Source organism: Taudactylus pleione, unplaced genomic scaffold (assembly GCF_031769625.1).
Source record: "Taudactylus pleione unplaced genomic scaffold, aTauple2 ptg000019l, whole genome shotgun sequence".
NCBI classification, from domain to species: domain Eukaryota; kingdom Metazoa; phylum Chordata; class Amphibia; order Anura; family Myobatrachidae; genus Taudactylus; species Taudactylus pleione.
In genome coordinates, this window is record NW_028284421.1 from 25,048,245 (window position 1) to 25,075,719 (window position 27,475).

The window sequence follows — 27,475 nt, forward strand, 5'->3', positions numbered from 1 at the left end:
GAGAGTTTAAGAATGAGTTAAGTGATTGGATGTCACTCTCAGATGAGAAGAAGGAGATGTGAGACCCACCAATGGTGGTAATCTTGTCATCCCCAATGCTTGTGAAGTCAGAGATATACTTGGCAGAGCTCAGGAAACCAGTGATAGGTAAATGCATACTTTGCTTGAGGTTTCTTTGTGCAACAGGAAACCTTTATGTCTCATGCACAGAGAAAGGATAGGATTTTTTTTCACACCCTACGTGAATGAAGCATTTTGCAACAGTTGTCTACTTCTTATAGCATGATTTACTTCACGTTAGATTTAAGTGGAAACATAAGTGTTGTTATTGTCAATACAATGGGCCTAATTGAGAAATTGACATAAATTTTATATTTACATAAATCTCCCGTGTTTGCAGGTCTGTGCATGCGCAGGAGCTGCACTGATCATGTGCAGTGCTCCAAAGCCGGTGCATGATTGACATGCTGCTGGCATTTGGGAGCGGCACCGGGACGGCAACAGGGAACATGCCAGAAAACAGGGGCATGTTGCCCCATATTCTGCTTGTGTCCCGATTGCCAGTGGTGGCATCATGATTTCACCAAACCGAGTTAAGCCAGGTACACACTAGACGATATGTCGTCTGATCCAGCGGAACGTACGTCATATCGTCCACATCAGCCAGTGTGCCAGTGTGTACCCACTATGTACATTCCGTGCATCATCAGCAACGTCATCCTTCGGACCTGCATGCAGGTCCGAAGAGCGATATCTTCAGCGATATCTTCAGCGGGGGCCATGCTGCTGAATAGAGCATGGCCCCTGCCGTCGCTCCTGGTATTGGCAAGTGTGCACTTGCTGATGCCGAGACCCCTGTTGGATCCCGACGTGAACGAGATTCTGCTGGGTACACATCGTTTAGGAATACTTGCCTACCCTCCCGCTCCTGGCCCCCGGAAAGGCAGGCAAGCCTCCTGGCCCCCGACGACCTGTCCGGCTCCCCCCTCGTGGTGGTGACGTGATTCACGCTGAATCGCATTAACGTGGCCCTGCCCCCTGTTTCAATGGCATTGTGAAGAGGAGGCGGAGCCACGATGATACGATCGCGATGTCATGCCCCATGCTCCGCCCCCAATGGTCTCTATATGTTGCAATCCATAATGAATCAGGCCGTCTGTTCATAATTTGGTGTAAGTTGACTTATGGTAGTTTACCATTTCTGAGTATGCGACTACAGGCATACTAATGTGTTTGCAGCATACAGTAGCTATATTATATAGACCACCAGCACCTAAATAATATCAAATAATTAAAGCTGTAATAAACAAAGAAGAACTATACAAAAAAAACATAAATAGGGCTCCAGTTGACCTATGCAACATATAATAACCAAATCATTCCTTGGAACCAAAACACTACAACACTAAACAGATACATAAGGGTAACAAGGAATGAATACAAATCTTAAAGCTGCACTACCACCTAGGAAAGATATTCCTGAGGTGCCCGTCCCCTAGCTTGAGCCTGGGGGCTGCTACATTTAGCTATTTTTCCCGAGGGGTGCTGTCGGTTGTGTATTACAGTGCACAATGTATAAATACATTTTTGTAATCTGTTGTATGAGAGAAAATAGTTTTACTTTTATTGAATCTATTGTCATGCATTAATTGTGACAACAATTTTGTTCATGAACTGCTTTACCTATACCCGGGCCCTAACAGTGCCACTTTGGGTGGGACAGTCCCACTTTTTGGGCACTGTCCCGTCTTACCTTCTGCGGGCTGTAGTGTCCTGTGAAAGGGTGAAAGGTTGGGGGAGCACCGCTCTGCACAGCATGTGCTTGGCATGTAAACAGTGCAAGGGAGAGTCAAAAGGCAGCATAGCAGCTCAGGGAGCGTAGGACAAGCCCTCAGAGTGACAGAAAATGGGACCAGGGGCGTAACTAACTTTGAGGGCCCCATAGCAAAGGTGCACACAGCCCCCCCCCCCCCTGGTGGAGTTCAAGAGACATAGCCAGACAGAAAAAAATATATATAAAAAATTATATGTATATACACATGTATACAGTGTATATATATCACTATTATGTAAAGCAATGTACAGTATATATGACAAAACATCTATACATTACAGAGCAGTGTATACATGACAAGGAAGTGTGTATATGATAAGGTAGTGTACATTGCTGTGTAGAGCAATGTATATATGACAAAGCATTTATACATTACAGAGCAGTGTATACATGACAAGGAAGTGTGTATATGATAAGGTAGTGTACAGTGCTGTGTAGAGCAATGCATATATGACAAAGCATTTATACATTACAGAGCAGTGTATACATGACAAGGAAGTGTGTATATGATAAGGTAGTGTACAGTGCTGTGTAGAGCAATGTATATATGACAAAGCATCTATACATTACAGAGCAGTGTATACATGACAAGGAAGTGTGTATATGATAAGGTAGTGTACAGTGCTGTGTAGAGCAATGTATATATGACAAAGCATCTATACATTACAGAGCAGTGTATACATGACAAGGAAGTGTGTATATGACGGGGTAGTGTACATTGCTGTGTAGAGCAATGTATATATGACAAAACATCTATACATTACAGAGCAGTGTATACATGACAAGGAAGTGTGTATATGACGGGGTAGTGTACATTGCTGTGTAGAGCAGCGCTTATATAACAGCAGCCTCTGGTTAATCTCTGCAATGTGCTCATAGGAGAATCAGCATGAAAGGGAATAATAAAACATATCAGAGTTGGAGCATTATATTGAGCTGTAAAATACTAATGAAAAATGAATGGATCACACATGTGTCGCATTAACCATCTACTGCCATTATATCTTAAGGCCTGATTCAGCAAGAAATGCAGTTGGTAATACGCACGCAATCGGACGATTGTTGCATATGCCTTGCAGTGTGCGTTCGCGAACTAACTATTACGATTGGGATAGCGATCGCAGAGACTACGCAGACCCATCGGAGAGTGATTTGCAGGAAGTGCCATTTGTGGGTGGTGACAGGGGAGTGGTCAGGGAAACGCAGGTGTGCCAGTGCGTTTGAATGCCGTTGCAGGGGCATCCATAAATTATCCACTGTGATGCCCTATACATCCTGAGGCCTGATAGCGTGCGTGAAAGTTAGCAAGGTGAGAGCTTGTGCAAGTGTGCTTTAGGCTGCGATGGTACTCGATTGTACCGATGTTTTCGCAGTATTACTAAACATTATGCATGTGTGTAAGGTAAAATGGGCATCCTTAAGTAGTGCTGCGGTGGCACTGCAGTCGCAATGATTTAGCATACTATCACAGTGAGACTGCGTGCGTAATCGCTATTGCATTCACAGGCCCTTAGTTGTTTTACAGCTCTTCTCACAAGTTTGCAAGTGCATTGGTCACCAGTAATTTTGTCAGTTTAAGTTATCTACCATTGAAATGGGATTGTAATGACGGTCCAAATCCCGTCACTGTGAGCCCGACAGATGGAAATCCCGACAGCGGGAGGTAAGTACCCTAACCCTCCCCTCGCCTCGCCCTAACCCTCCTTTAGAGGTGCCTAACCCTAACCTCCCCCCCTAGTGCCTAACCCTAATGTCCCCTTAGGGGTACCTAAACCTAAACCCCCCTCCCCTCTATTTTTTTGGGGATAAAGTATTGGGTGCGTGCCTGCTTTATTCCTTTATTCAAATAGAGATAAACGAAAACGGGAGCCGGCAGACAGGTATCGACAAAAAACGGGAATTTTCGGGAAATATTCCAGGGACCCCCCTAAAGATGTCTAGACATGGGGGATCACTATGGGTATCCCCATTTTTACCTGCTGAAGGAAGACGGCGTTTCTAATAGCCACGGCTGGTGCATATTTGCGGCTATGAAGAAGTGGTGAAGAATAGCAGTTAGGAATAGTTATTTTTTATTTTTTTTAAATCTATCAAATTTGGGGTACATGAAAATTGGGGTAAGCATATTTTTAAGTCCCTAAAATGATATTTAAAAATTCTGAAAATATGCACCTGCCACTACCACTAAACACCTCCCGCATATTTGGGAACCCCCCCTGAATTAATTTCGTTAGTTATAAACTTGTTCCCTATATTTTGTTTTTTAACCTCAAAATGAAAATAATTTTTTTGGGGTGTCCCTATATTTTAAAAAACTTTTTTTGAAGCAGTTAATTTTTAGGGGCTATTCCCAGGGGTGCAGGCTATTTTTTTTAAGTCTGCACCCCTAAACCACAATTTGCACTTTTTTCCACTTTTAAGTGGTGAAAACTTATCCCCGTTTTTTTTTCAAAGACTTTTCGCACCGGCGAAAAGTCTTTGAAATTGAATACGGGGATAATTCAAACATGCGAAAATGACAAACATGCGATTCCGACTTTTCGCAGCCAAATTGAATACGGCCCTTAGAGTGGTGGCGAGAGATAAAGTACCAATCAATCAGCTTTTAACTGACATTTTACAAGCTGTGTTTGAAAAATTACAGAAGCTGATTGGTTGGCACTTTGGGAATGATTCAGATATTTACGCCAACCCGATGGTTAGTGCACATTTCCGATTGTTAGAGGACTGTACTTGCACAGGATGTGTCCGCTAGCAGTGCCTTCCAACCACAGCCTCACTGACACACTGCATCAAGGATCTCCCTGGGTAGTGTTCCCTGAAACGGGGGCATGTGGCTTTGTTTTCCGTGAGGGACGAGGCCAGGGTCTGCGTTGGTGGATGCAGATTTCCTCGCCTCGCAAGCTGCCAGGATCTGGTCAGGCTGCGGTAAGTTTCAGCTACCGCAACCTGGCCAAAGGGGCAACCGTTCGTGATGATTGCGACAACGGTCGCAGTGCTGGGATCCCAGATGCAGCAAGGAGGTGTCTGTTTCCTACAGACACCTTCTGCTGCATTTGCATTTTAGATGAACGAAATTGCACAGCCGCTTGTGTGTGTTTCTGCAATTCTGTCAATCTGTGAATCAGGCACTTCATGTCTCTACACTTTATCTCTCTCCAAGGCCTGATATATGTTTGTCTAGGTCCAGTGTTGGACTGGGGCATGAAGGGCCCACCGGGGGAATGCAGTGGTAGGGGCCCATGCTTAAGGGGTGTGGCCAGCCTCCACTGATGCTTGGTTAACCAATAGGCAAATGTTAATGTAGTTTCTATAGAAAGGAACCAATCACCCATGATTAGTGGTACTACTCCACTAGGTACCTGACCATCTAATAGAGTAACAATGTATGATTTGAGGTCTGGAACCTAATACCTAGAGGAGGGAGGTGGGCCCTCAGGGAGTGGGGCCCACCGGGGATTATCCTTGTACCCCTGTAGGCCAGTCTGACCCTGTCTAAGTCAGCTTTGAGCATTTAGTACCTGGGAGCCCAGATTCTGCAATATATAAAACATAGAAAAAAATTTAATGATCGTAGGGATGCACCACCGTTGTACTTGTTAAATAGTCAATAGCTCACAGGGAAGGTACTGGCAGAGATGGCTGCCTTCAACAATACTTGGCAATAGCCATTACCAGTACAGCCTTTAATAATTAGGCAAAATAAAGTATCTGTCAAAAACAGCCAGAAAAAGAGCTTTTCAGAGCCTAATAAACAGACCTCAAGGGCTGATTTTGAGTTGGGAGCAAAGAGAAAAACAACAAGTAACTTGGCACCTTGGTAAAACAACAACATTACACTGCAGGTGGGGAAGATTTAAAATGTGCAGAGAGATTTAGGTTTAAGAGGGGTTTATTCAGTAGGGCATAATCTAAGTGCCATATTGCATGGGTGAGAGAGGGGCATAAAAAATATCAGAGTTTGCAGATATCAACATGGTCTGACCACGAGAAGAGAGTGACCCCTGCCCAAACTAGTTTTTCGGAAATAAATTATTATTGTTACCTTTAATATTAAGGGGCCTATTCATGATGTTAATTATCGGGGTCCGAGCGGACCCCGATAACTAACATTCTAACTCGCCGCGGCCACCGGAGCAATTCAGCATTGCTCCGGTGTGGTGGCAGCTGATGTGAAATCAGCTGCCTCCGCGAGCGGCTTCACTGCTCCTTTCGGAGCAGTGAATCTTTTCACTGCTCCTGTCGGAGCAGTGACGGTGGTGCGCATGCGTGATCTACAGGTCACGCATGTGCACAAGAGCCCCGACGTCCGGCGGAAGGAGCCGGACAGGGGCGGAGGGATCCGAAAGGATCCCTTCTCACAACCCGGACCTTCTTCCCATAGGGAAGAGCGAGTAGCAATCCACAAGCGAGGGTATTCGCCATCTGAAGATGGTGAATGCTCCTGCAGTCAAGCTCCGAAAATATAATATTTTCGGAGCTTGATGAATTCTATCCCCATACTAGTGTATGGGGACAGCAGGCCATTCCGCAAACAGAAGGTAAGTAGGAGATATCTGTGATATCTCCTGCTTCACCTTCTTAATGAATGGCCCGAATACTTAATTTTCACAATTGCAGGTGAAAATGTGCTTTTTCACTTGCTTTTGTGAAAATTAAGTGATAATGAATAGGCCCCTTAGTACCAACATATTCTGTAAAGTAAAAATTATAATTACTTGCAATGACATGAAAGGTAAGGATGACCCTGGCCCCAAATTAGCTTGCCTCAATTAAAGAGGTGTGGTGATCATCTGATACATAAAGTAGCAGAATAAACATTGTAGCTGTCAGAGGATAACGTTTATTTGCTACTTTAAAGCTTCTGGTGCTATGGTACAGCTGGGATGAGGAGAGACAATGTTAGGTGGGACAAGAAATCTCCAGATTACAGGCGGGAAAATGGTTTCATTTTGCACTATATATAAATTCCTCGTCCTCTCATACCATCAATATAAGACAGACACGTTCACCATACTGCATTTATTGTTATACACCATACATAGAGCATGCACTGAGCTAGTCTGTCATCCTACATCCAAATTCTGTATCCAATCACTACCATATGTCAGCAATAGATCATAAGTGCACACTGTGCTGCAGAAGGCACAACTGTTGGCAGTGACATCAACTGCTGTACAGAGCAATGTAAGATACTGTAGAAAGAGAAAGACACCTTTAACCCGCAACCTGCTGTGAATGTTACCGGTACTACAATGATGGCACCACCAACACCCAAAACAGTGAAGCTAAAATAAACCAATAAATTTGGCCCTGTATATTTATGTATGTAAGATATCGCTTACATAGACTATTACCTACCTCTATAACAACTTTGTTTTATTAAAATCCATTGCCTATAACTTTTCCTTTTGCTCCACTTAAAATCCATTCATATTGATATTAATTACAGTCACGAAATTTTTAAAGTTATGGTATAAGCGGTGTCTCTTCTTTATACAGAATTTATCACAGATTTTGGGATCCCCCGCGACTGAAACACTAAAGTTTCTGTAAAAGTTTTATAGTAAAGTTACCTGTGTAATTAGTACGTTCCTACAGAGGATCGCTCCCTTTTTATAAATGCCCTTTTTTCTTGCTCCTCTACTGTTTAATTTCCTTCAGTTCCCTCCTTGATAATTTCTCTGCTCCCCTCGGGGGATGAACTGAAACACAATTAATATATCACATTTTCCATTTAGAAGGGGTTTTTAGCAGTTAACCCTGCTCAAATGATCTGGTTTATTCAGAGATCTGTCTGTATCTGTCCAGGATAAAATATGTAAACTCCAATAAATATGTAAAATGATTTTATATAAATGTATCTTTTTTAACTCTTACATTTTTTATTTTATCAAGATATGAAGACAAAGATGTTTTATATTGCACAAGCTGCTTCCTGATCCATATGGGGAATTCATTTCTTTTACACTACTGACTTTCTGAGAAACAGCAACCTTTCCTTAGAAACATAGAAACAAAGAATTTGACGGCAGATAAGAACCACTTGGCCCATCTAGTCTGCCCCACTTTTAAACATATTATTACCTCAACCCTTATTGATCCTTACTTCTTCTGAAGGATAGCCTTATGTCTATCCCATGCATGTTTAAATTGCTCTACTGTCTTAGCCTCTACCACCTCTGATGGGAGGCTATTCCACTTGTCCACTACCCTTTCTGTGAAGTAATTTTTCCTCAAATTTCCCCTGAACCTACCACCCTCCAGTTTCAGAACATGTCCTCTTGTTCTAATACTTCTCTTTCTTTGAAGAATGTCTCCTTCCTTTACCTTGTTAAAACCCTTTATATATTTGAATGTTTCTATCATGTCCCCCCCTTTCCCTTCTCTGCTCCAAACTATACATATTAAGATGTTTTAGTATTTCCTGGTACGTTTTGTGGTGTAGACCTTGCACCGTTTTAGTTGCCCTTCTTTGTACAGCCTATAATATATTAATATCCTTCATATGGCCTCCAGAACTGAACATAGTATTCGAGATGAGGACGTACCAATGACCTATACAGTGGTATTATCACTTCTTTCTTTCTGCTACTGATTCCTCTCCCTATGCAACCAAGCATCTGACTTGCCTTCCTCATTGCTTTGTTACAATGTTTGCTTGCCTTTAAGTCACCTGAAATAGTGACTCCTAGATCCCTTTTCTCTTCAGTAGTTTCCAGTATAGTGCCATCAATACTATATTTAGCCTTTAGATTTTTGAGACAAGTGCATGATCTTGCATTTTTTGGCATTAAACTGTAGTTGCCACGTTCTTGACCATTCCTCTAGTCTACCTAGATCATCAATCATTTGTTTTACCCCTCCTGGTGTGTCTACCCTGTTGCATACCTTTGTGTCATCTGAGGTACTCCACTGGTAACATTTCCCTCTTGAGACTGCACTCCATTTACTACAACTCTCTGTTTCCTATCCTGTAGCCATGATCTTATCCATTCAACTATCTTTGTATCCAATCCCATGCTTTCCAGTTTATTTAACAGTCTGCGATGTAGAACAGTGTCAAAAGCCTTACTAAAGTCTAGATAAGCTATATCTATGGCCCCCCCTTTATCTATTTCCTTAGTCAACCAGTCAAAAAAGTCAATAAGATTTGTTTGACATGATCTCCCCCCCAGTAAATCCATGCTTTGGGCAGCACAGATGGTGTAATGGTTAGCGTTACTGCCTCACAGCATTGAGGTCATTGGTTCGATACCCACGTTGGTTCGATACCCACTGGCAACTTTCAGGCTGGGGGACAAGCCCAAGTGAGTGGCCCCAGGTTTTCTCCCCCCCCCAAAAAAAAAATATATATACCGTATATACTCGAGTATTAGTCGACCCGAATATAAGCCGAGGTATCTAATTTTACCACAAAAAGCTGGGAAAACTTATTGACTCGAGTATAAACCTAGGGTGGGAAATGCAGCAGCTGGTAGTGCCCCCAGAAGTAATCCCCCCCTAGTAGTGCCCCCAGAAGTAATCCCCCCCTGGTAGTGCCCCCAGAAGTAATCCCCCCTGGCAGTGCCCCCAGAAGTAATCCCCCCTGGTAGTACCCCAGAAGTAATCCCCCCTGGTAGAGCCCCCAGAAGTAATCCCCCTGGTAGTGCCCCCAGTAGTCCTAATAAAAATTTTAAAAAACACTTACCTGAAACCCCGCCCTTGGTCCCGCCGCTGCTATCAGCTCCTCCGGCCGCTTTGCATTATGGGAGAGACGTCGTCATGACGTCTCTCCCATTACCCACTGCGGGAGCCGGATGATGGCTCCCGCTGTGGGAGCAGCAGCAGCCGATGAGAGTCTGACAGACTCTCATCGGCTGCTGATTACAACAAACACACAGCTGCCGGCTCCGGCGGCTGTGTGTTTGGCACTGTGTAGTGCTGACCGAACTCCGTCCGGTCAGCACTACACACGCGGTGCAGCTGTGTCACAGAGACACAGACTGCACCGCTGCCCGCATGGTACGCTATTCAGCTGCATACCATGCGGGAGAGCCGGCATCACACGGGTATAAGCCGAGGGGGTGCTTTTTCAGCACAAAAAATGTGCTGAAAAACTCGGCTTATACTCGAGTATATACGGTATATATATATATATATATATATATAAGTCCAGTATTAGTCCACACTCACGTCTGAAAATCCAATTGCTGGGGTACCTTGACAAAGGTCCATGGCTAGGACCGAAATGTCGGAGCTTTACTATGATGCTGTAAATTTTTTTTTAAAAAGATGAAATAAAAACTCATTTTAGAAGACTGGTGAGTGCACCCCCTTTGTTCATTTTTCATATTTTATATATATATATATATATATATATATGTATACACACACACTACATAATTATTATGAGCGGTCACGTCTCCTCAGTGAACCCCCAATGGCACCCACTGTGAGGGAGACAGGACAGTCTAGAGTAAGACCAGCTGCCGGGGTTAGTATGGGCGCAGTGGGGAGAAGGGGGTGTTGGGATGGAACCATGATGGGGTGGAGATCAAGACATGGCCGTAACGGGGAAGCGGTTGGGGGGTGGAGGAGGAGGACAGCAAAGGGGAAGTGGGACCATCCAGACAAAAGGTGGAGCAGAGCAAGGAAGAGGGGGGGGAGTTTGGGGTGTCGGAGTTTGAGGTGACCAGGTGCTTAGACTATATAGATAAATATATATATATATATATCATTACATCTATACACATGTATAAAATCTATCTCTCTCTCTCTCTCTCTCTCTATATATATATATTACACACACACACACACCACAGTGTCTACACCCACAAATATATGCTGCTTCAAAAATATAATTTCTGTAAGTGCTTACATCTCAGTAGCAGCAGCCACCAAGAAACGACACCCCAATCAGCAACACTGCAGGTCTGACACTGGAGTCAGGAAGAATCAGTCATCCAGGTGGTCGAGCAGCCTCCACGGAGCTGATCCTGAGCTCCTGCTAATGCTTGGCTGTGTTGTTGATGATTCTTTGGTGGGGGCGTCACCTAGGTGACATCACACAGAGGCGCCATACACTATACAGCACATTGAGGGCCGGGGCGGACAGTGAAGCCTTCCACTCCACTGCGCAGCAATATGATGTCTGAACTGCGGGCGGACAGGCGGCCGGGAGAGGGGATGCCGACGGTGTTTCAGTGGGCGGGGCTTGAACTAGTGAGTCAGCCTGTCTCCAGCCGTTCATGCAGCTGGCGGCCCCCCAGAACTGAAATAGTACCGGCCCGGGGGCAGATGGCACCCTGCCCCCAGGCCCAGCCCGCCACTGACATTGCACCATCAAAAATCAAAGGTTTCATTATCTCAGTCATGCTAAAAAAAAATCTCTATTTCGGAATATTCCATATTTCGGAATATTTGGATATGGGAGACTCAACCTGTGTATATACATATATATATATATATATATATATATATAAGATGCAAGCATCGGCACTCTACAAAGCTGAATATAAATAATTTAAACTGGTCAGGTGCCCTCCAACTCCTCAGAGAAATATACACCACACACGGCGGCACTCCACAAATCAGCTGTCCCCGCGAGCGGCTTCGCTTATCCTTTTGGAACAGTGTAATAAGTGTGCATGCGTGACGTACAGGTCACGCATGTGCACAAGATCCCCGACGTTCGGCAGAAGGAGCCGGACAGGGGCAGGAGGATCCAAACGGATCCCTCCGCTACCCGGGAATCCTTCCCAATGATGAAGGAGCGGTTAGTGGGAACACTCACCATCTGAAGATGGTGAATGCTACCGTATTCAAGCTCCAAAAATATTGTATTTTTGGAGCTTGATAAATTCTGTCCCCATACTAGTGTGTGGGGACAGCGCGCCATTCCGCCAGCGGGCCATTCCTCCAGAGGAAGGTAAGCAGGAGATATCTGTGATATTAGTGTATTTTTGGAGCTTGATGAATTCTGTCCCCATACTAGTGTATGGGGACAGCGGGCCATGCCAGAGGAAGGTAGGTAGGAGATATTGTATCTGTGATACTAGTGTATGGGTACAGCGGGCCATTCCGCCAGAGGAAGGTAAGCAGGAAATATCTGTGATATCTCCTGCTTTACCTTCTTGATGAATGGCCCAATAACTTAATATCTACAATTGCAGGTGAAAATTGTCATTTTCACCTGCTTTTGTAGAAATTAAGTGATGGTGAATAAGCCCCATAGAGTATAAGTGTTCCTTTAGGAATAAAGTTATGAGGTAACTTATGGAATAAGTTTTGAAGAGTTTCTAACTCATACATCATATATTGGGCGGGATACACCAAAATGTGAAGTGAAATGACGTTATTTACCGTCACAAATCGCCAGTGTAACGTTTTTTTTTCGTTAGTATACAGCAAACCTCTCTTTCCAGAGAGGCTGCTGCAGTAATTGGATAATTGGATATTCCTGCAATGTTTTGGGATAGGCATAAGAATATCCTTAAGAGAGACCTAGGGAGCAAATAGGGTTAAAATTGCCAAAAGGATAAATTAAAAGGGGCGACTAGATGGGGCAAGTGGTTCTTATCTGCTGTCTCTATGCTTACTGAGCTGTGGCAGGCATTAGCATATTTTTGTAGTTGCATTGCGTGCGATTACACAGCTGCGATTGCAATTGCGATCCGTGCTGAATCAGGCCCTCTAATTTCATATTTGATCTGTAAGTTTTTTCAGAGTGATACTATCAAAATTTTTTATAGAATTTGTTTTCTTCAGCATAAAAAAAGAAACCAAAAGTACTATTATACTATTATATTGCTGTGACTATGGTATATTACTACATTTTCAACTACTGCATTTACTTACCGTAAAATGTTTAGTAAAACAAAATGAATCTACTTTACATGTTTATTAAAACAAAATTAAATGTTTTGAGAGTCACAGCGCTGCCCTCATTTTAATGTGGTGCCAGTTGCGAGCCAATATGCAGCGGCTGCCGGTCTGCGTGCTCCACTTTGCTTGCGACTGGCACCAGATTCAAATGACGGCGGTGCTGTGTCTCTCAAGGGCTGGGAACGGTTGCCTGCCAGTGCAGACATGCAACTCCAAATCCACACCTGCTGATGCAGGGGCACAGGTGGTCAAGGTGAGAGGCTGCTGGAGGGCATAATGTGTAAGATGCATTACCATAATAGGTGCAGGGTGTGCGGGCCACACGGGCCCCTGGGTCCAGAGGGGCCCACACCGCACATCCTGCATCCATATAGTCTTATACTTACCTTATAACAACAGAAATATTGAGTGTAATGACGCTAAGGCATAAAAAATAAAATAGAAATAGTACTCCCCTGTTTCTCCAAAAGTCTTATATCACCAGATGAGTTCGTATATAAGAGTAACATATAAAAAAAGGAAAAAACACAACAAACAATCGTGTAATCCTGTTTACATGACTTGTACAACATGCAATATATAATCAAATGGCTATATTGGAAAACCTCCTCCTCTGAAGATTTAAAATTATTGGGGTTGCCCCCCACACATAGCACTCACAGCTGTGCACTGATATTCAGGCATGTAATGATCTCAACTACTCCAGCTCACACCAATACCTCAAAGTGAAATAGATTTGGGGTTGCCCCCACACATTGCTGGTCATCAGACATGTAGCGTGTACTTTAATGGGTTGAAAAAAAAAGTCCTCCTTCCTGGTCTCCAGATGTTCAGGTATGGTTTTATTCATATATCCAAATAAACAAGTTACAGTTACCAAAATAATTTATTAAAACATCACAAATCCATAAAAAAAACATAATAAACAGGTAAGTGGAACTCATACCCATAGCAGCATGGCGGTAAAAGAAATGTTCTTAACAGTAGATGACAATAGGGATCCCAAAACACAGTGGATAATTCCTCCTCCCTTTGGGTAGGTCCGCACTTGATGCCAGAAGTCCCCACCAACGCGTTTCGATCCAAATAGGATCTTTTTCAAGGTGTAGCAATTACCCTCATTTCTGTTGGTATATGTTATTTGTAGGGTTTTGGTGTAACTCTTCTATTGTGGTGTTTAGGCTGCATTAGCTTGTGCACTGAGGGCTACCAAATTTCTATATCTTATACTTACCTGTCCGTAGTCTCCAGAGTGCTGCTCTGCAGCACTGGGCCAGCGCTGCATAGCAGCAAAAATCACTGGGAAAATGGCAGCTGCCATTTTCTCGGTGACTTGAGCATGCGCAGTACTGCTGTCCCTGGGAAAACGGCGCAGGTGTAATTTTCTTGGAGAACCGCACATGCGCAGTAGATTCTGGCACTAAGCCAGAATGCACTGCACCGCGGCACTGCCAGAGAGAGGAGGGGGCCTGCACTGAGTCTGCACACGGGCCCCCTCCTCTCTTAAAATGCCCCTGTGCATTACTGTATGTGGCATAATGTTATAAGGGGCATTACTGTGTGTGGTCAGAGCCGGATTAAGGCCCACATGGGCCTGGAGCTGAAAATGTTCAAAGGCCCATAGTGAGAAGGGGAAGAGCTGTGATTGGTGCTATGTGAGTGTGTTCAGAGTCACCTTGGTGTGTACACCCCCTGCACTATGAACACTAACTACATAGAAATAGAAAAATTGAATTTTTTCTTTTTTTTGGGGGGGGGGGCGGGGGTTGTGGACTAGAAAAACTATTTAAATATTTAACATTTATGGCCAGTTAGGCAGCTGGTAATCATGCTGTCATGTTGATGGGCCTATGTTTATGTGGAGGCCTGGAGCTGGAGCTCCATTCGCCCCATTGTTAATCTGGCCCTGTGTGTGGTATAATGTGTAAGGGCATTACTGTGTGTGGCATAATGTTATAAGGGGCATTCCTGTGTGGAACAATGTGTAAAGGGCATTACTGTGGCATAATGTGTTGTAAGGGGCATTACTGTGGCATAATGTGTTATAAGGTCATTACTGTGTGGCATAATGTGTTATAAGGTCATTACTGTGTGGCATAATGTGTAAGGGACATTACTGTGTGACCATACTTGTCTACCTTCCCGGGACCTGCGGGAGGCTCACTATTTTTGGAAGAGTAGGCAAGTGGACAGAATGTGGAGAAGGAATCAGCGGGTCAGTGAGTAGGGGCGGGACCTATTGACGCATATCTATGAGAATTGCGTCAGTTGGCCCTGCCCCTATTTAAATATATGCCGTTCACTGCAAATTGCCACAAGGAGCGGGGATTAATGACACAAACAGTCCGGCCCCATCCCCAACACAAATCACCTGCATCTCCTCCCCGGGCTTCTTCCGGGGAGGAAAACTTAGAAGTCGGCAAGTATGTGTGTGGCACCCTGTGTTATAAGGGGCATTACTTAGTGTGGCATAATGTGTAAGGGGCATTACTGTGTCATGAAACCACACACTCTTTTCGGGAGCTGGCGTGCCTTTGTCGCGTGCAGAAGACCGTGCTCTTTGTTTTGTTTTTTTGGAACCTGGCTTTGCCAATAGCAGAGGCAAGTAGAACACCACTTACTCTGGGTCTGATTTAGAGGTGCACATTTGTGTGATATAATGATGTGCTTTGGTGCTCATGTGCACAACTTGCATCTATATTAGTGTATCACGTATCTTACACTTGTGGCTCCTTACTTATAGTGGTGGATCAGGGATATGTGCAGATACATTGTACTGTACATTGACGGCATGAAGATGCAAGGTAACCATGCCCCATGTTATTTGGTGTCACATGGCTTTTAAAATAAGTTTATTACATTTCTCACCACAATCTGCTAATTGTCTAACAAAATTATTTATGTCTTTCATCTTATGGGGGTATCCAATTAGCTCTGAAAAATTTCCTGACAAAACAGGGTTTTTTCACCGATGTTCGGGTATTTTTCTACATCTTTTTTATCGTGCTATCCAATTAAACCCCGTTTATTATGGTCGAAAATTTTCTGTATTTCTCACGAAAATACATAGGATCCGCGAAAAGTCGTGGACCCATGTATTTTCTCTGCTGTGTTCGGGAGAAAACACCTTCTTATCGGGGATTTATTTTTGCCTGCCTGAGGCAGGTGAAACAAAATCCCTGTTAAGTGCTGGCTTCGGGGCTAATTGGTTAGCCCCGAGTGAGGCAATTAGCCGCAGTAATTTGCCGCGGCTAATTGGATACCCCCGTTTGTGTGCATAGACTATATACTTGGTGACACAAATGGATAAAGCCCATAAGGAGGAGCAATGTTTTGCAAACACTGTAGGACATATTTATCTTTAGTTAAAGCTAATCCTGGTAATATGTAGAATTGTAGAATATTTAATCACCACTTATTACCATATTGGGCTTCTGCTCCGCATGCTTAGGGAAAACAAAGTATAAAATAACAATGAATTTGTATGAAAAATGAAAGCTTTGTTTTGCTTTTTCCATCCTGCAATGGAGATAACAGAACAGATAACAGAACATCATGCCTGTGGCAAACCATTGTATCCTTATAAGTGAAAACTGCCCCTACCATCCACAGTTTTTACAGGCAATAGGGAATTTCGCCCATTAATAAATGTACCTTTTTAGTTTTAAGTTTGTTGTGTAAATATCTGAAAACGTAGAATACTAGAATGATGGCTTGTATGTAGAAACACAGAACACAGCATTCCATGCAGAGGAAACGCATTTACTGTGTGTCTGATACATGCTGAAAAGGCCCATTCTCTGGCTGTGATCACCTCTATATGAACACATGTAAAAGTATAAAAGGTTTACAGGAGCTAACAAACATGAGACCAAAGCTTTATTGAGTCGTAAAACCAAGCACAACTCAGGTCATTTCTCTTAGTTAAAACACCGTCTTTTCTCAGGCCCACACTATAAATGACAAAAGTTTTCTGCCTCGGTGAAATGGTAACTATTAATTAAAGCCACAGCACAATGCATCTGGTGTGTGGGCACATACACTAAAGAAATAGTGTAATCCTTGTTATGTGTAATCCTTTGTGAAGTGTAGGCATTTATTGTGATAAACTTCTTACAAAATCCTTTATAACAGCTAGGTAATGCACTGGGCAATTTACAGGGTCATGTATCACTGTGTTTCTTTATATAGTGGAGTACAGTGCTTGTTTCATTCTGTTTGGGGAAAAGGTGTATACTATTTAGTCAGTGAAGTGGTAGAAAAAGGCCCTTTAGTAATAAATTCCTAGAGAACATACTGTGATAGCCATCACAGTATGTGGTAGCACCAGAGCCGTAACTAGACTTTTTGGTGCCCTGTGCCAGAAAGAGCATTGGCGCCCCCTCATTTTTCAAAGGGACATAATGCACCCAAAAAAGGGCCATGGCTTCATGGGGAAGGGCCAGGGAACAGAGAGGAGAGGCCAGGAGATGCTGGGGATGAAATAAGAGGAAGCTACAAGCAAGAATGATAATAAACAGAAATTTGACAGGCCCAAACAGCGCCCCCTGACCTGTGGTGCCCTGTGCGATGGCATCGGCCGCACTACCCTAGCTACGGCCCTGGGTAGCACATTTACTATAGGACCGCTTTTGGGCTCTGTGCACACTTTGGTTCCTGACAATTTGTGAAGGGAGAATGTCTTTCTACTCAGTTGGTTGCATGTGTACGGCTCATTGCAAGGCCAGATTATTCATACTTTTTGACTGAGAGTAGGTCCTAAAATTGCAGAAGGCACGATGACAGAATTTGCAGCGAATCATGTCATCAGGTCCATGCCCCTCCCTCTGAGTTAATGAATCTGAGTTCCCTGCCATCCTATAAGAATGATTTGAAATTCAGGAGTCTCCTGGACTTACCTTGGTGCAGAGCTGCTTGTAAATCATTATGTATATGGGACACCAAGAACCTCTTCACAAAGATGTCATCTTGGTGTTCAAAGTCATGAGGAACAGCATAAGTCCTAGTTCAAATGTGTCAAAAGCAATTACATAACTGTAAAGGAACCTAAAAAGTAATTTACAAAAATGGAAAGATTGAGAAGAGCAAACCTTACTCTTATGTGACGTTAAGTATAATGTGACATTATACTATCATACACTAATTTGTCCCTTGTATGTAAGCTCTTACAGGCATGGCCCACCACCCTCTTGTTCTTCGCTAGCACTTTTCTGGTCACCAGTGCTCTGCTCCCTTGTCTCCATCACCCCTTCAGCAACCCTGACTCTGTATGCTCGCCCATTCGTTGTGTTGGGCATACATTATACAATTATCTGGGCAATCCGCTTGATATAGCCCAGATAATGGTACAGTGTATTTGCATTGTCAATTGCAAAATATCGATCTGTCGGGCATGCCGAATCGTCCAGTATGTCCATCCCATGCGATATGTTTGCAGTGTCAAGACGGCCGCATCTGGCAGTGTTTGCCCAGCCGTGGCCAACCAACCAACAGACATGTCCCCTGTTCCTTCACATGGGAGGAACGGGGAAATGTCTGCTCCCCATGGAAGGAATGCAGCACTGTATGATATATATATATATATATATATCTCACAGTGGAGCTATAGAAAAACAATTATATATATTATATATGTATAATATATACATATATATATATATATATATATATATATATATATAGTATTTAGAAAAGAAGGCACTCAAAGTCAAAAGGGACTCTAAAAATAAAACTTATCTTATGGAAAATACATTTTGGCCTAGTACATTACGTCATAGTTAACGAGAGGTTCAGGTACTGAAAAATAGCACTGTATATATATAAATATATATGTGTATGTGTGTGTAGGTGTGCATGTGTGTGTATTTATTTAACTTCATTTATTACTGCAGTGCTCTATGACAGTGACAGTGTAAGTTGTTACAATCTGTATTTTTCTATGTAAGGTGAAGATAATGGGTCTGTGTTAATGCTAGCAATTTACTGGAAGGGTCTCTGTCTGTCAGGAAAGTACTTTCTACACATATGTCTGCAGAACCCCTTCTCCGCATCAATCAGAAATGAAGAACACGATTAATCGCAACTCCTTAAATGCTATGTACATTATAGTGGTGTTCAACTATATATCTAGCACAGGTTAAATGAATTGTTCCCATTAGTGGAACGTGATGGCTGAAGGAGATTCTGCGCGTCTGAAAGTCACATGGAGGGAGGGGAACAGAGCTTGTATAGAGGGTGACAGGGCTGCTAACGGTCATATTTTACTGTCATAGTTAAGAATGCCATAAAGTGATAGCTTACAGGAAAGCCTCTCAGTTTATAACGATAACAAGACCTCTGCCAAATAGAGAATGGATGTGGCCCATATTCACTAAGGAGTGTCAGGGTTTTTAAGGTATGAGAAAAGCACAGTTATTAGAAAGGTCCACTCGCAAAAATATATATCACGAAAAATTAGAAATGAAAGATCAGCTTTGCATACATGTAATATTTTCACAACTGGAACTATATACTGGCATTATAATGTGTATTGTCATTTTCCCTAAAAAAAATGTCCAAACTACAATAAGCGCTAGGCCTGGTACTCACTGACATTGTTCTAAGTGCAAGTAAAACACGTCAAATGCAAATACATTTGACATACATTTTGTGTAGTGTTTTTTTTTTTTAATAGCATATGAAGCTAGCTAATGCTAGTAACTGTAAAACGGGTATGGTGGTACTATGTTGTCTAATTTCATACATATTTACATGTGTTTCATTAGTATTAAAGGTTCCAATAAAATGCATGCAACTAGCATCAGTTGGTACACCGTACAAGGCCTTACTGACCTGTCTCACTGTCTTATAACAATTCATTCCACTCACAGTATGTGTGATAGGGTGGAGGTCTTATCTCCTGTAATATTTGGGAACAGATTGTTGTTAAAAAAAATAAAAATAATATTGATGATGAAGAATGATTGTTTTCCCATTCTTGACATATTCATTATTCCCTAGATCTTCAGCCCCAGGACAATGCTTCATTAAAAATTCTGCAGTGAATGAAGGCAATCGCTTGTTAGCTGCAGTAAGACGATTCCTGTTGCCTTTCCAATAGGAAGTTGGAGATAACATTTAAACTTTTCTTAGGAAAGGTTCCAAATCCCAATGATTTTTCTACATGTGCAGATTTTTTATTTTTTTTTGCAATGCTAACAAAAGTGTTGCAGTATATTTTATAAATGTACCATTGTAAATTAAATTTTATTTTTTTCATCCACTTCCACAAATAGAAACCTTATTTGTTGAATTACCTGAATCATACTGAGATACGTTTGCAAAAAGATTTATAAATGCCAACAGATGTTGCATTGTGTAAGACTGGATCTAGAGCTGCAGCACAAAAACTAGCCAAGACCATTCTGATTCTGCAGAGCACCAGCCAACACATTTGCCATGTAAATCAATTTTTGTCACATGAGGATGGTGAAATATCGAAAAAAAAATAACTAAAACCAATTCTAAAAAAAATCAGCATACTAAAACAAAGGAAAACTAGAAGAGTAAATAAAATTAAGACTTCCTCGTTTGTATTGTAAATTGTTATGTTAACTGTACCCTTTAATAGGGATTAAGAATCACTTACTTAGAACTTAACATGCAAAATATCTGTGCACCATTATTAACATGTCCACTTGCATATGGAATTCTGGATACAGAGAATGATTTTACACGTATAACACTACTTAGTAGACTTAGGACAAGTACATTACACCAGTAAAGTTGTATCTGTCAACGTCCCTTGTCCTTGCCCCCAACCTGTGATTTATGTCTCTTGGTGAGCATTACAACTCCATTAAGAATTTGTGAAACCAAACTGTAAAATTACTCCAAAGCACTTGAAGTAGCGGACACTGATTATCATTAATGGCCCTATTGTCCTACACAAGGGCATTCATCAGCCAAGTTGCTCTGTTCCTGCCTAGAGCTGCTTTTGGCCTTGTCCCTTTGATTGCACAATCTTGGGAGGTCCAACCTCCATTGTCAAGCGTTGCCAACTCTTTAGTAGCTGTCCTGAATTATTTTTCATCATTATTTGTGTAGAAATCACAGCTCTGAAAAGTGCACCACGAAAGCTTTTGGTCATTTTCTACTGGTTTTATAGTATAATATTTTTTAAAGAAAAATATTTACATTTCAAAAACATTACATTATTTTATAACCAATAGTGATGGAGTTTGTAATAAACCCTAGGTCTGAGGAGACTATTCCCTGCATGGGGATGATATGCTCAAATGCACCACCATGCAACAAAGACTGGCAATTATGGTTAGTGTATACCAATGATGGGCAACAAGTAGATAGATGCCTCTTTTTTCATTAAAAGCAAAGTTTAAACATATTACTGAGATTATGGGTAATGTGTGTCCCTTTTAATAGTTAGAGGAACCATGATGTGGCCACTGGTGTGTATTAGGTAGTCTATCATTGGGGATGTAGTTAATTCAACAGGGCCCGGGATGCCGGCCGTCGGAATCCCGACATCAGAATCCTGACCCGGGACTAAAGATAGGCGCCGAAATCCTGACGCCTATCTTTAGCCCGATGATGAAATCCCGACACCGGGCATCCCGAACGAAGGTAAGCGGGGCACTGTAAGCTATTAGCTGCGGAGGAGGATTAGTATTAGGGGCCCCAGGGGGAGATTAGGGTTAGGCACCCCCCAGGGAGGGTTAGGCTTTGGGGAGTGGGAGGGTTTAGGGTTAGGCAGCCCCGGAGGAAGAATAGGGTTAGGCACCACTGGGGGGAGGTTAGGGTTAGGCAGCACAAAGGGTGGATTAGGGTTAGAGGGGGGAGAGGGGTAGGGTTAGCATGCTTACCACCCCTGTCTGAATTTTCATCCTTCGGGCTTCTGGCGTCGGGATATGAACCGACGTCTATTGAGCCGCCGGGACTTCATACCCTTTCCCCTACAATTGGTATATGCAATCTCATTAGCACTGTTTGCTTGATATGTTGCCCTGTTGTAAGAATGTGTAGGCTTAATTAGTTATTATCATACAGTGTCTTCTTATTGGAGTAGGTACTGGAAGTCTGAGGGAAAGCATAACATTTCCTCCCATTTGATTAAACTTTTATCTAATATATATCTTAGGTTCTGATAGATTCTTGTACTTTCTACTAATGGTTGTGAAGTGTAATAATAGCTTTATTTTATATATAAAGCAATTTAAATATTGCAAATAACATTAGCTGTGATACTTTTGTTTTGAAACTTAGGGCAAAATTTACTAAGCGGCGGTTTGACGGCAGGTTCTATTCTATTCTAAACCCCGGCGGTTTTGGTGGCGGATTCTATTCTGTTCTAAACCCTGGGGGTTTGTTGGCAGTTTTGCAGCAGTTTATGAATGACAGCCCTGTTCCATTCTATTCTAAAATGTATTTTGATGACAGTTTTGCAGCGGTTTTGGCCTTAGTAAATCTGCAGATAGCAAAACCACCACCAAACCGCTGTCAAAACACATTTTAGAATAGAATAGAACAGGGCTGTCATTTAGAAACCGCAGCAAAACCGCCACCAAACCCCCGGGGTTTAGAACAGAATAGAACACGCCATCAAACCGCCAGGGTTTAGAAAAGAATAGAAACCGCCGCTTAGTAAATTTTGCCCTTAATGTGGACAAAGACAAACACACCCTAAATACCCCCTTTTTTCATGCAGCATAGGGGTTTCCATCCCCAGTTTGGGAAGGAGTGTGTGTGTGTGTGTGTAGTCAGACAACACAAAGATATCCAGATACAGCACTGAATGAAAGGCTATAGATAGATGTGGATGCAATGGTAATGGTGTAATCCTTACTAAGAAGGTTTTAATAGTTTATCAGTGATCTCCATATAAAAATAATAATAAATGCATCATCAATCTATAACTATATAGTACAATGTAATTATTATATAAATGTCAAACTGTATATTATAAAAAAGTATAATCTGTAGCATTTGCACAGTGCCATCAAATTGTGTTATACACTGACAAACTGAGGTCAATTAGTTCTCTCTGACTTTCTTTTTTCTTTTTTTCCTGGCCAGGTCTGTCCATAACCAAGAAGACCCACACATGTGAGTAAAAGTTGCAAGACCAGATTAACATACAGAAATCATCAGAGATAACCACCCACCTCTAGACTTGCTAATAAGGGAACAGCGTAATGTACATACACACTGGTGGTTCTCCCTGCTGATGCATTTCATTCATCTGTGTCTCTGTGAATGGAACTTGAACTGTGCATGATTGATTCCTAAACTTATAATTTCTCATGGACCAATGACAGAGGTTACATGTTAAATGTTATATAATGTCCAATAGGGGTGAGTAGGATGTATACTGCTCAGCATGTTTGTCCTCAGATAGCAAGGAGAGAGCTGAGAGGCCCTGCACGTTTTAATAAAAACAATGTTTATTTTAAAAAAAGAAGCTGCTTGGGCAGAAGCTAGTGTCAGCAGTGCAGAATGAAGTACATGTGCAGTCTCTGAGCTCTTGGCTATATCTATTTAGTCTGCTTTTCAGCTGCATAATGGACACTCACTTCTGCTACTGTCACCTGGATCCAGTAACTGCAATACCTGTTTGCCAAGCATAATGCTTATTTTGTTACCTAGACTACAATATATGACATCCTGCTGAACCATGGCAGACAGCAATCTGTGACAATTAAATCTGACCATTGCAGGAAGTGTACCGTAAGATCTCCTCAGGCATCCACTCACCTCACTCAGTGATGACCCATTGTGCTGCCAAGGTCACAGTGCTTCTCATAATGGTCAATCCAAGGATAGTGTCCCCCCTCTATTTGCAGTACCGTTTCTGTTGCCCTATGCTTCACAACAATTGTCACATAATCTAGTAACTAACCCAGAGGTTCCCAAACGTGGTCCTCAAGGCTCCCCAACAGTTCGGGCTTTAGAGTTATCCATGGTTGAGCACAGGTGGCTTAATTAGTACCTCAGTAAATTTGATTTAACCACCTGTGCTATACCATGGACAACTCTAAAGCCTGAACTGTTGAGGGCCGGGTTCGGAACCTCTGCTCTAACCAATATACTTATAAGCTGTAGATTTAAAGTGACATTATTTATTCAGTTTGCAAATACAGTAGCCAGGATATGAAGAATATAAAATTAGACAAAAATGAGTCGACATCTTTAACTCTAGTAAAAAATTCCATCCAACTTTTAGACAGAGACAGTCCTTTGGACCCAATTATGGCATTATTAGTGTTTTGTGGTGTATCAGTTTATTATATGTATCTGTAGGTTTCCTAAGACTTTGACGCAAACAAATGCTCATTTTTCACACTATGCTATATACTATTTGAAGTGTAGGGAGGTACATTATGTGTCCCTACCAGGACCCTTTATTCACAGTCCATTCACGTAGAGTGCAGCTCTGACTCAATACCTCGATATACTAAGGCCTAAATACTGTGAGCTATTTATTTTTTTAAAGCAATAATCTATAGGTAATATGATCAAGACTGGTATTTGTTAGAACGCGATGGGTACGGGAATGCAGGTACTCGGGATCCCGGCGGTCAAAATCCTGATGCCGGCAGCCCGACAGGGTTAGGATACTGACATTTGTTGGTCGATATCCTAACCCTCCCCGTCTGCCCTGTTGGTCGATATCCTAACTCTCCACGTCTGGGGTCTTTGAAAATGGAGCAACAACTGCTGGCATCATTTTCAAAGACCCCACAATGTAGCACTCGTCATCTGTCTTGTGAACGTGGAGTTAGTCGTACGGCCATTTTGAGAATTCTTCATCTGTAACAGTTTTTGGTCATCTACTTTTTTTTTTTTCTGCAATTGATCCAATTTCTTTAAATTTAGCAAGGAGTTTGTCAACTGCACTGTGAGTAATGGGTGGCCTATTTGGGTGACGTTGGTTGAAATAGTTTCCAATAACTTATGTGCTTAATTCTCCAGATATCAAAGCAATCTCAACACGTTCTGTTTGTGTTAGTGCCATTGTCATTAATATTACTACCTGCAAAAGAAAATTCAGTTAAAACTGGAGAATGAATAAAGATACGTTAAAATGAAGAACACCATTGTTTTTCTTATGAAATTCTGCATCTGTTTCATATGTCACATGACTACCTTCCCATTTAAAAAAATTAGAGCTGCACCCAAGATGGCAGACTTCAAGATGGCCGCCATACTGACAACATGTCCTAAAAAGTCCCCCCCCACTCCCATATATTATGTGTAGACACTGGATTAATATTTCCTACTCATTTTCTTTTTATAAGGGTGTTTCCACACTTATGGACCACCCTGTATTCCCTTATGGACCGCCCTGTATTCCCATCAGCTGTTCCTCTACAAATGCTGCCACCTTGCTTCGCAAACCCACTGACTTTGTCAGAAATCTAGGCACACTAGACGGAAGCATGTGATGTCACCATTGAGCATTTTGCACATTTTGGACACTGCATTTATGGCAGTATATAAGTAGACCCGTCTGCTGTGTTATTTGTTATATATCCATAGCATTGATGCATATCACAGTAACAAAGAGCTTCTCTGTACATGATTTCTTATGAAGCTGGCCTTTTCTATCTATTGTAAATCCATTTGCACCACAGTAGGGGAAGCAGGCTTTTCCATTCTTTCCCTTTTTTGCCATTTTGGGCTTTCACTTACATTTTAGGTTTGGCATTGCTAGATAGGCTGGGTAATAATTCCCTGCCCGTATAATTTCAACTTACATGGAGTGTGGCTAATAGGAAGCAGAAATAATCAGATCCCTCCAGAGTACTTTCTGAATCTAAGCTTCGCTCTTCCATTCCCCCCCCGAGGCCCAGGAAAATAGCAGTGGAGGTCCCAAAAGTATTGCTTCATAAATGTCTTAACTGGGCAGCCTTGGGATCCCTCACGGAGCTTTTTCCAACTGCCAAATTACTTTCCCTTTCTCTCAGCGGCTTTAAAAAGGCTTATTAAAAATGATTCTATAATAAAGCTGCAAGTTCTCCCTTGGTTGTCCTTGAGAAGGAAGTGCGATATCTTGCAGACGGCTGTGCCAATTTGTGGGAATTCTTAATTCTTCAGGCAACAGAGAGGTTAAATACAAATGGCATTTTCATCTGATAATTGGGAAGACCTCACCCATGGTGCAGGGCTCAGTTATAGAGACCAGGTAAAATAGTCTGCGTAAAAAATAAACTACAGACTGGTAAACTTCATATACTGCAGCAGCAGAACTGACAAAGATGCAGTTCAGAGATGAGAAGATACAGTGTGTTAAGGGAACTTTCTGCGTTATTCACAAAGGTTAGGATTTGAGGTATGTAAGAGTAGTGTGATTTAGTGTGCAGCTAAAATAACCTTCTCTGTGATTTAACTGGAGGGACAATAGTTTCCCCCCATTGTAATCTAATGTTCTAGAGTATATTGTAGCACAGGATATCCTGTTCTGGGTTTGTTGAGGTTTTCTAGAACGTCATTTTTACCTTATGCAGTTTTTATTTGTTTTCAAGTAATTCTCATTTTTATTTTGTTTTGACCCTAATGACAGAAAGCTGCTCCCAAAATACTCCTTATTATAAGTTAATTAACCAATATGAGGGAGACTATGCACAGGTTATTAACTGTATATCTAAAATGTCATTAGTTATCTCGTCACCTCTGTTGGAGTTTATGACAGCATGACTTCCCTCAGCATACTGCCAAAATACATTGGTTAGGCAGCAGGAGATACATGTTCTCATCTGTGCTGCCAAACTGCATGTACTGTCCTTGGGCCTGATTCAGCAGCGGACGCAAAGGCGATTACGGACGCAGACGAGCTATTGTTTACCATTGAACATGCGTATAAACCGCACTGCCCGTGTACAGCGATCGTATTGCGATTATGGATGCACACAGGAATCTGTTGCAAAGTGAGTGACAGGCTGTCAGCGTTCAGGGGTGGTAACAGGGGGTGGTCAGAAAAACGCAGGAGTGTCTGTCCATTTGAACGCTGTTCCATGGGCGTGCATAGGTTGGCCACTGCGATTGCATGCGCAGCATGAGAGCTCTCTGCGTGATTGCGCCTGGTCAGACTTGTAAATGCTGCGTGACTGCCCGAGGTGTGTCGATGGTACCGATATCTACACAGAAGAGCAACATTGGACGGATATGAGAAGGCATCAGTGGACGTCTTATGCATATTTTAGAAACTGCGTTCCGTAGGCGATTGCAGTTGCGTCCGTTGCTGAATCAGTCCCTTTATTAGCTAAGTCAGCCACTAGTACTGACTAAAGACTACTTTGTGAGTGTATACATAGCATTGTTGTGAGAAAAGTCATGTCTGCAGAGTAGGTTAACCCTAGCCTACCTATTGGTTGCACAATAGTTGTGGTGAGCACTAGGTGACATGGTTCAAGATCCTGTTTGTGGCCACTTCCTGTCATTCTCTAACTGTCCGTGAAGCCATATTGTATTATGGTGTTTACACTCAGCGGTCTAATAGTGTGGTTAAGATAAGGTGTGCACCTTTGCTGTCTAATCTCACAAAGGACATGTTTACTACATATGAGTTAGGATTGTGACTGATTAGCCTATAATTTTATGTATAATACACAAGTATCTTCTGTAAATAATATATGTAAAACAGTGAGTTGTATAGTCACCACTTCAGTGTTCACTACAAATGTGTTACAGATGTCTTCCCACACATCTTTGCTGCAGTCGCGCCAAAACGCCTCTCTCTGCTTGCCAGGTCCTGCGAGAATCTTCTAGCGCCAGGCATCT

At 42.3% G+C, this 27,475-nt stretch overlaps 1 protein-coding gene across 1 annotated transcript in view; it reads left to right on the top strand.

Moving 5' to 3' along the window:
- Nucleotides 1-27,475, top strand: part of LOC148540437 (nuclear receptor ROR-alpha A-like) — a 618,308-nt gene that overhangs the window by 407,147 nt on the left and 183,686 nt on the right. The window contains exon 2 of the mRNA XM_088446181.1: nt 22,772-22,801. Within this exon, the coding sequence (XP_088302307.1) occupies nt 22,772-22,801 (30 nt within the window). The remainder of the gene's footprint in view (nt 1-22,771; nt 22,802-27,475) is intronic.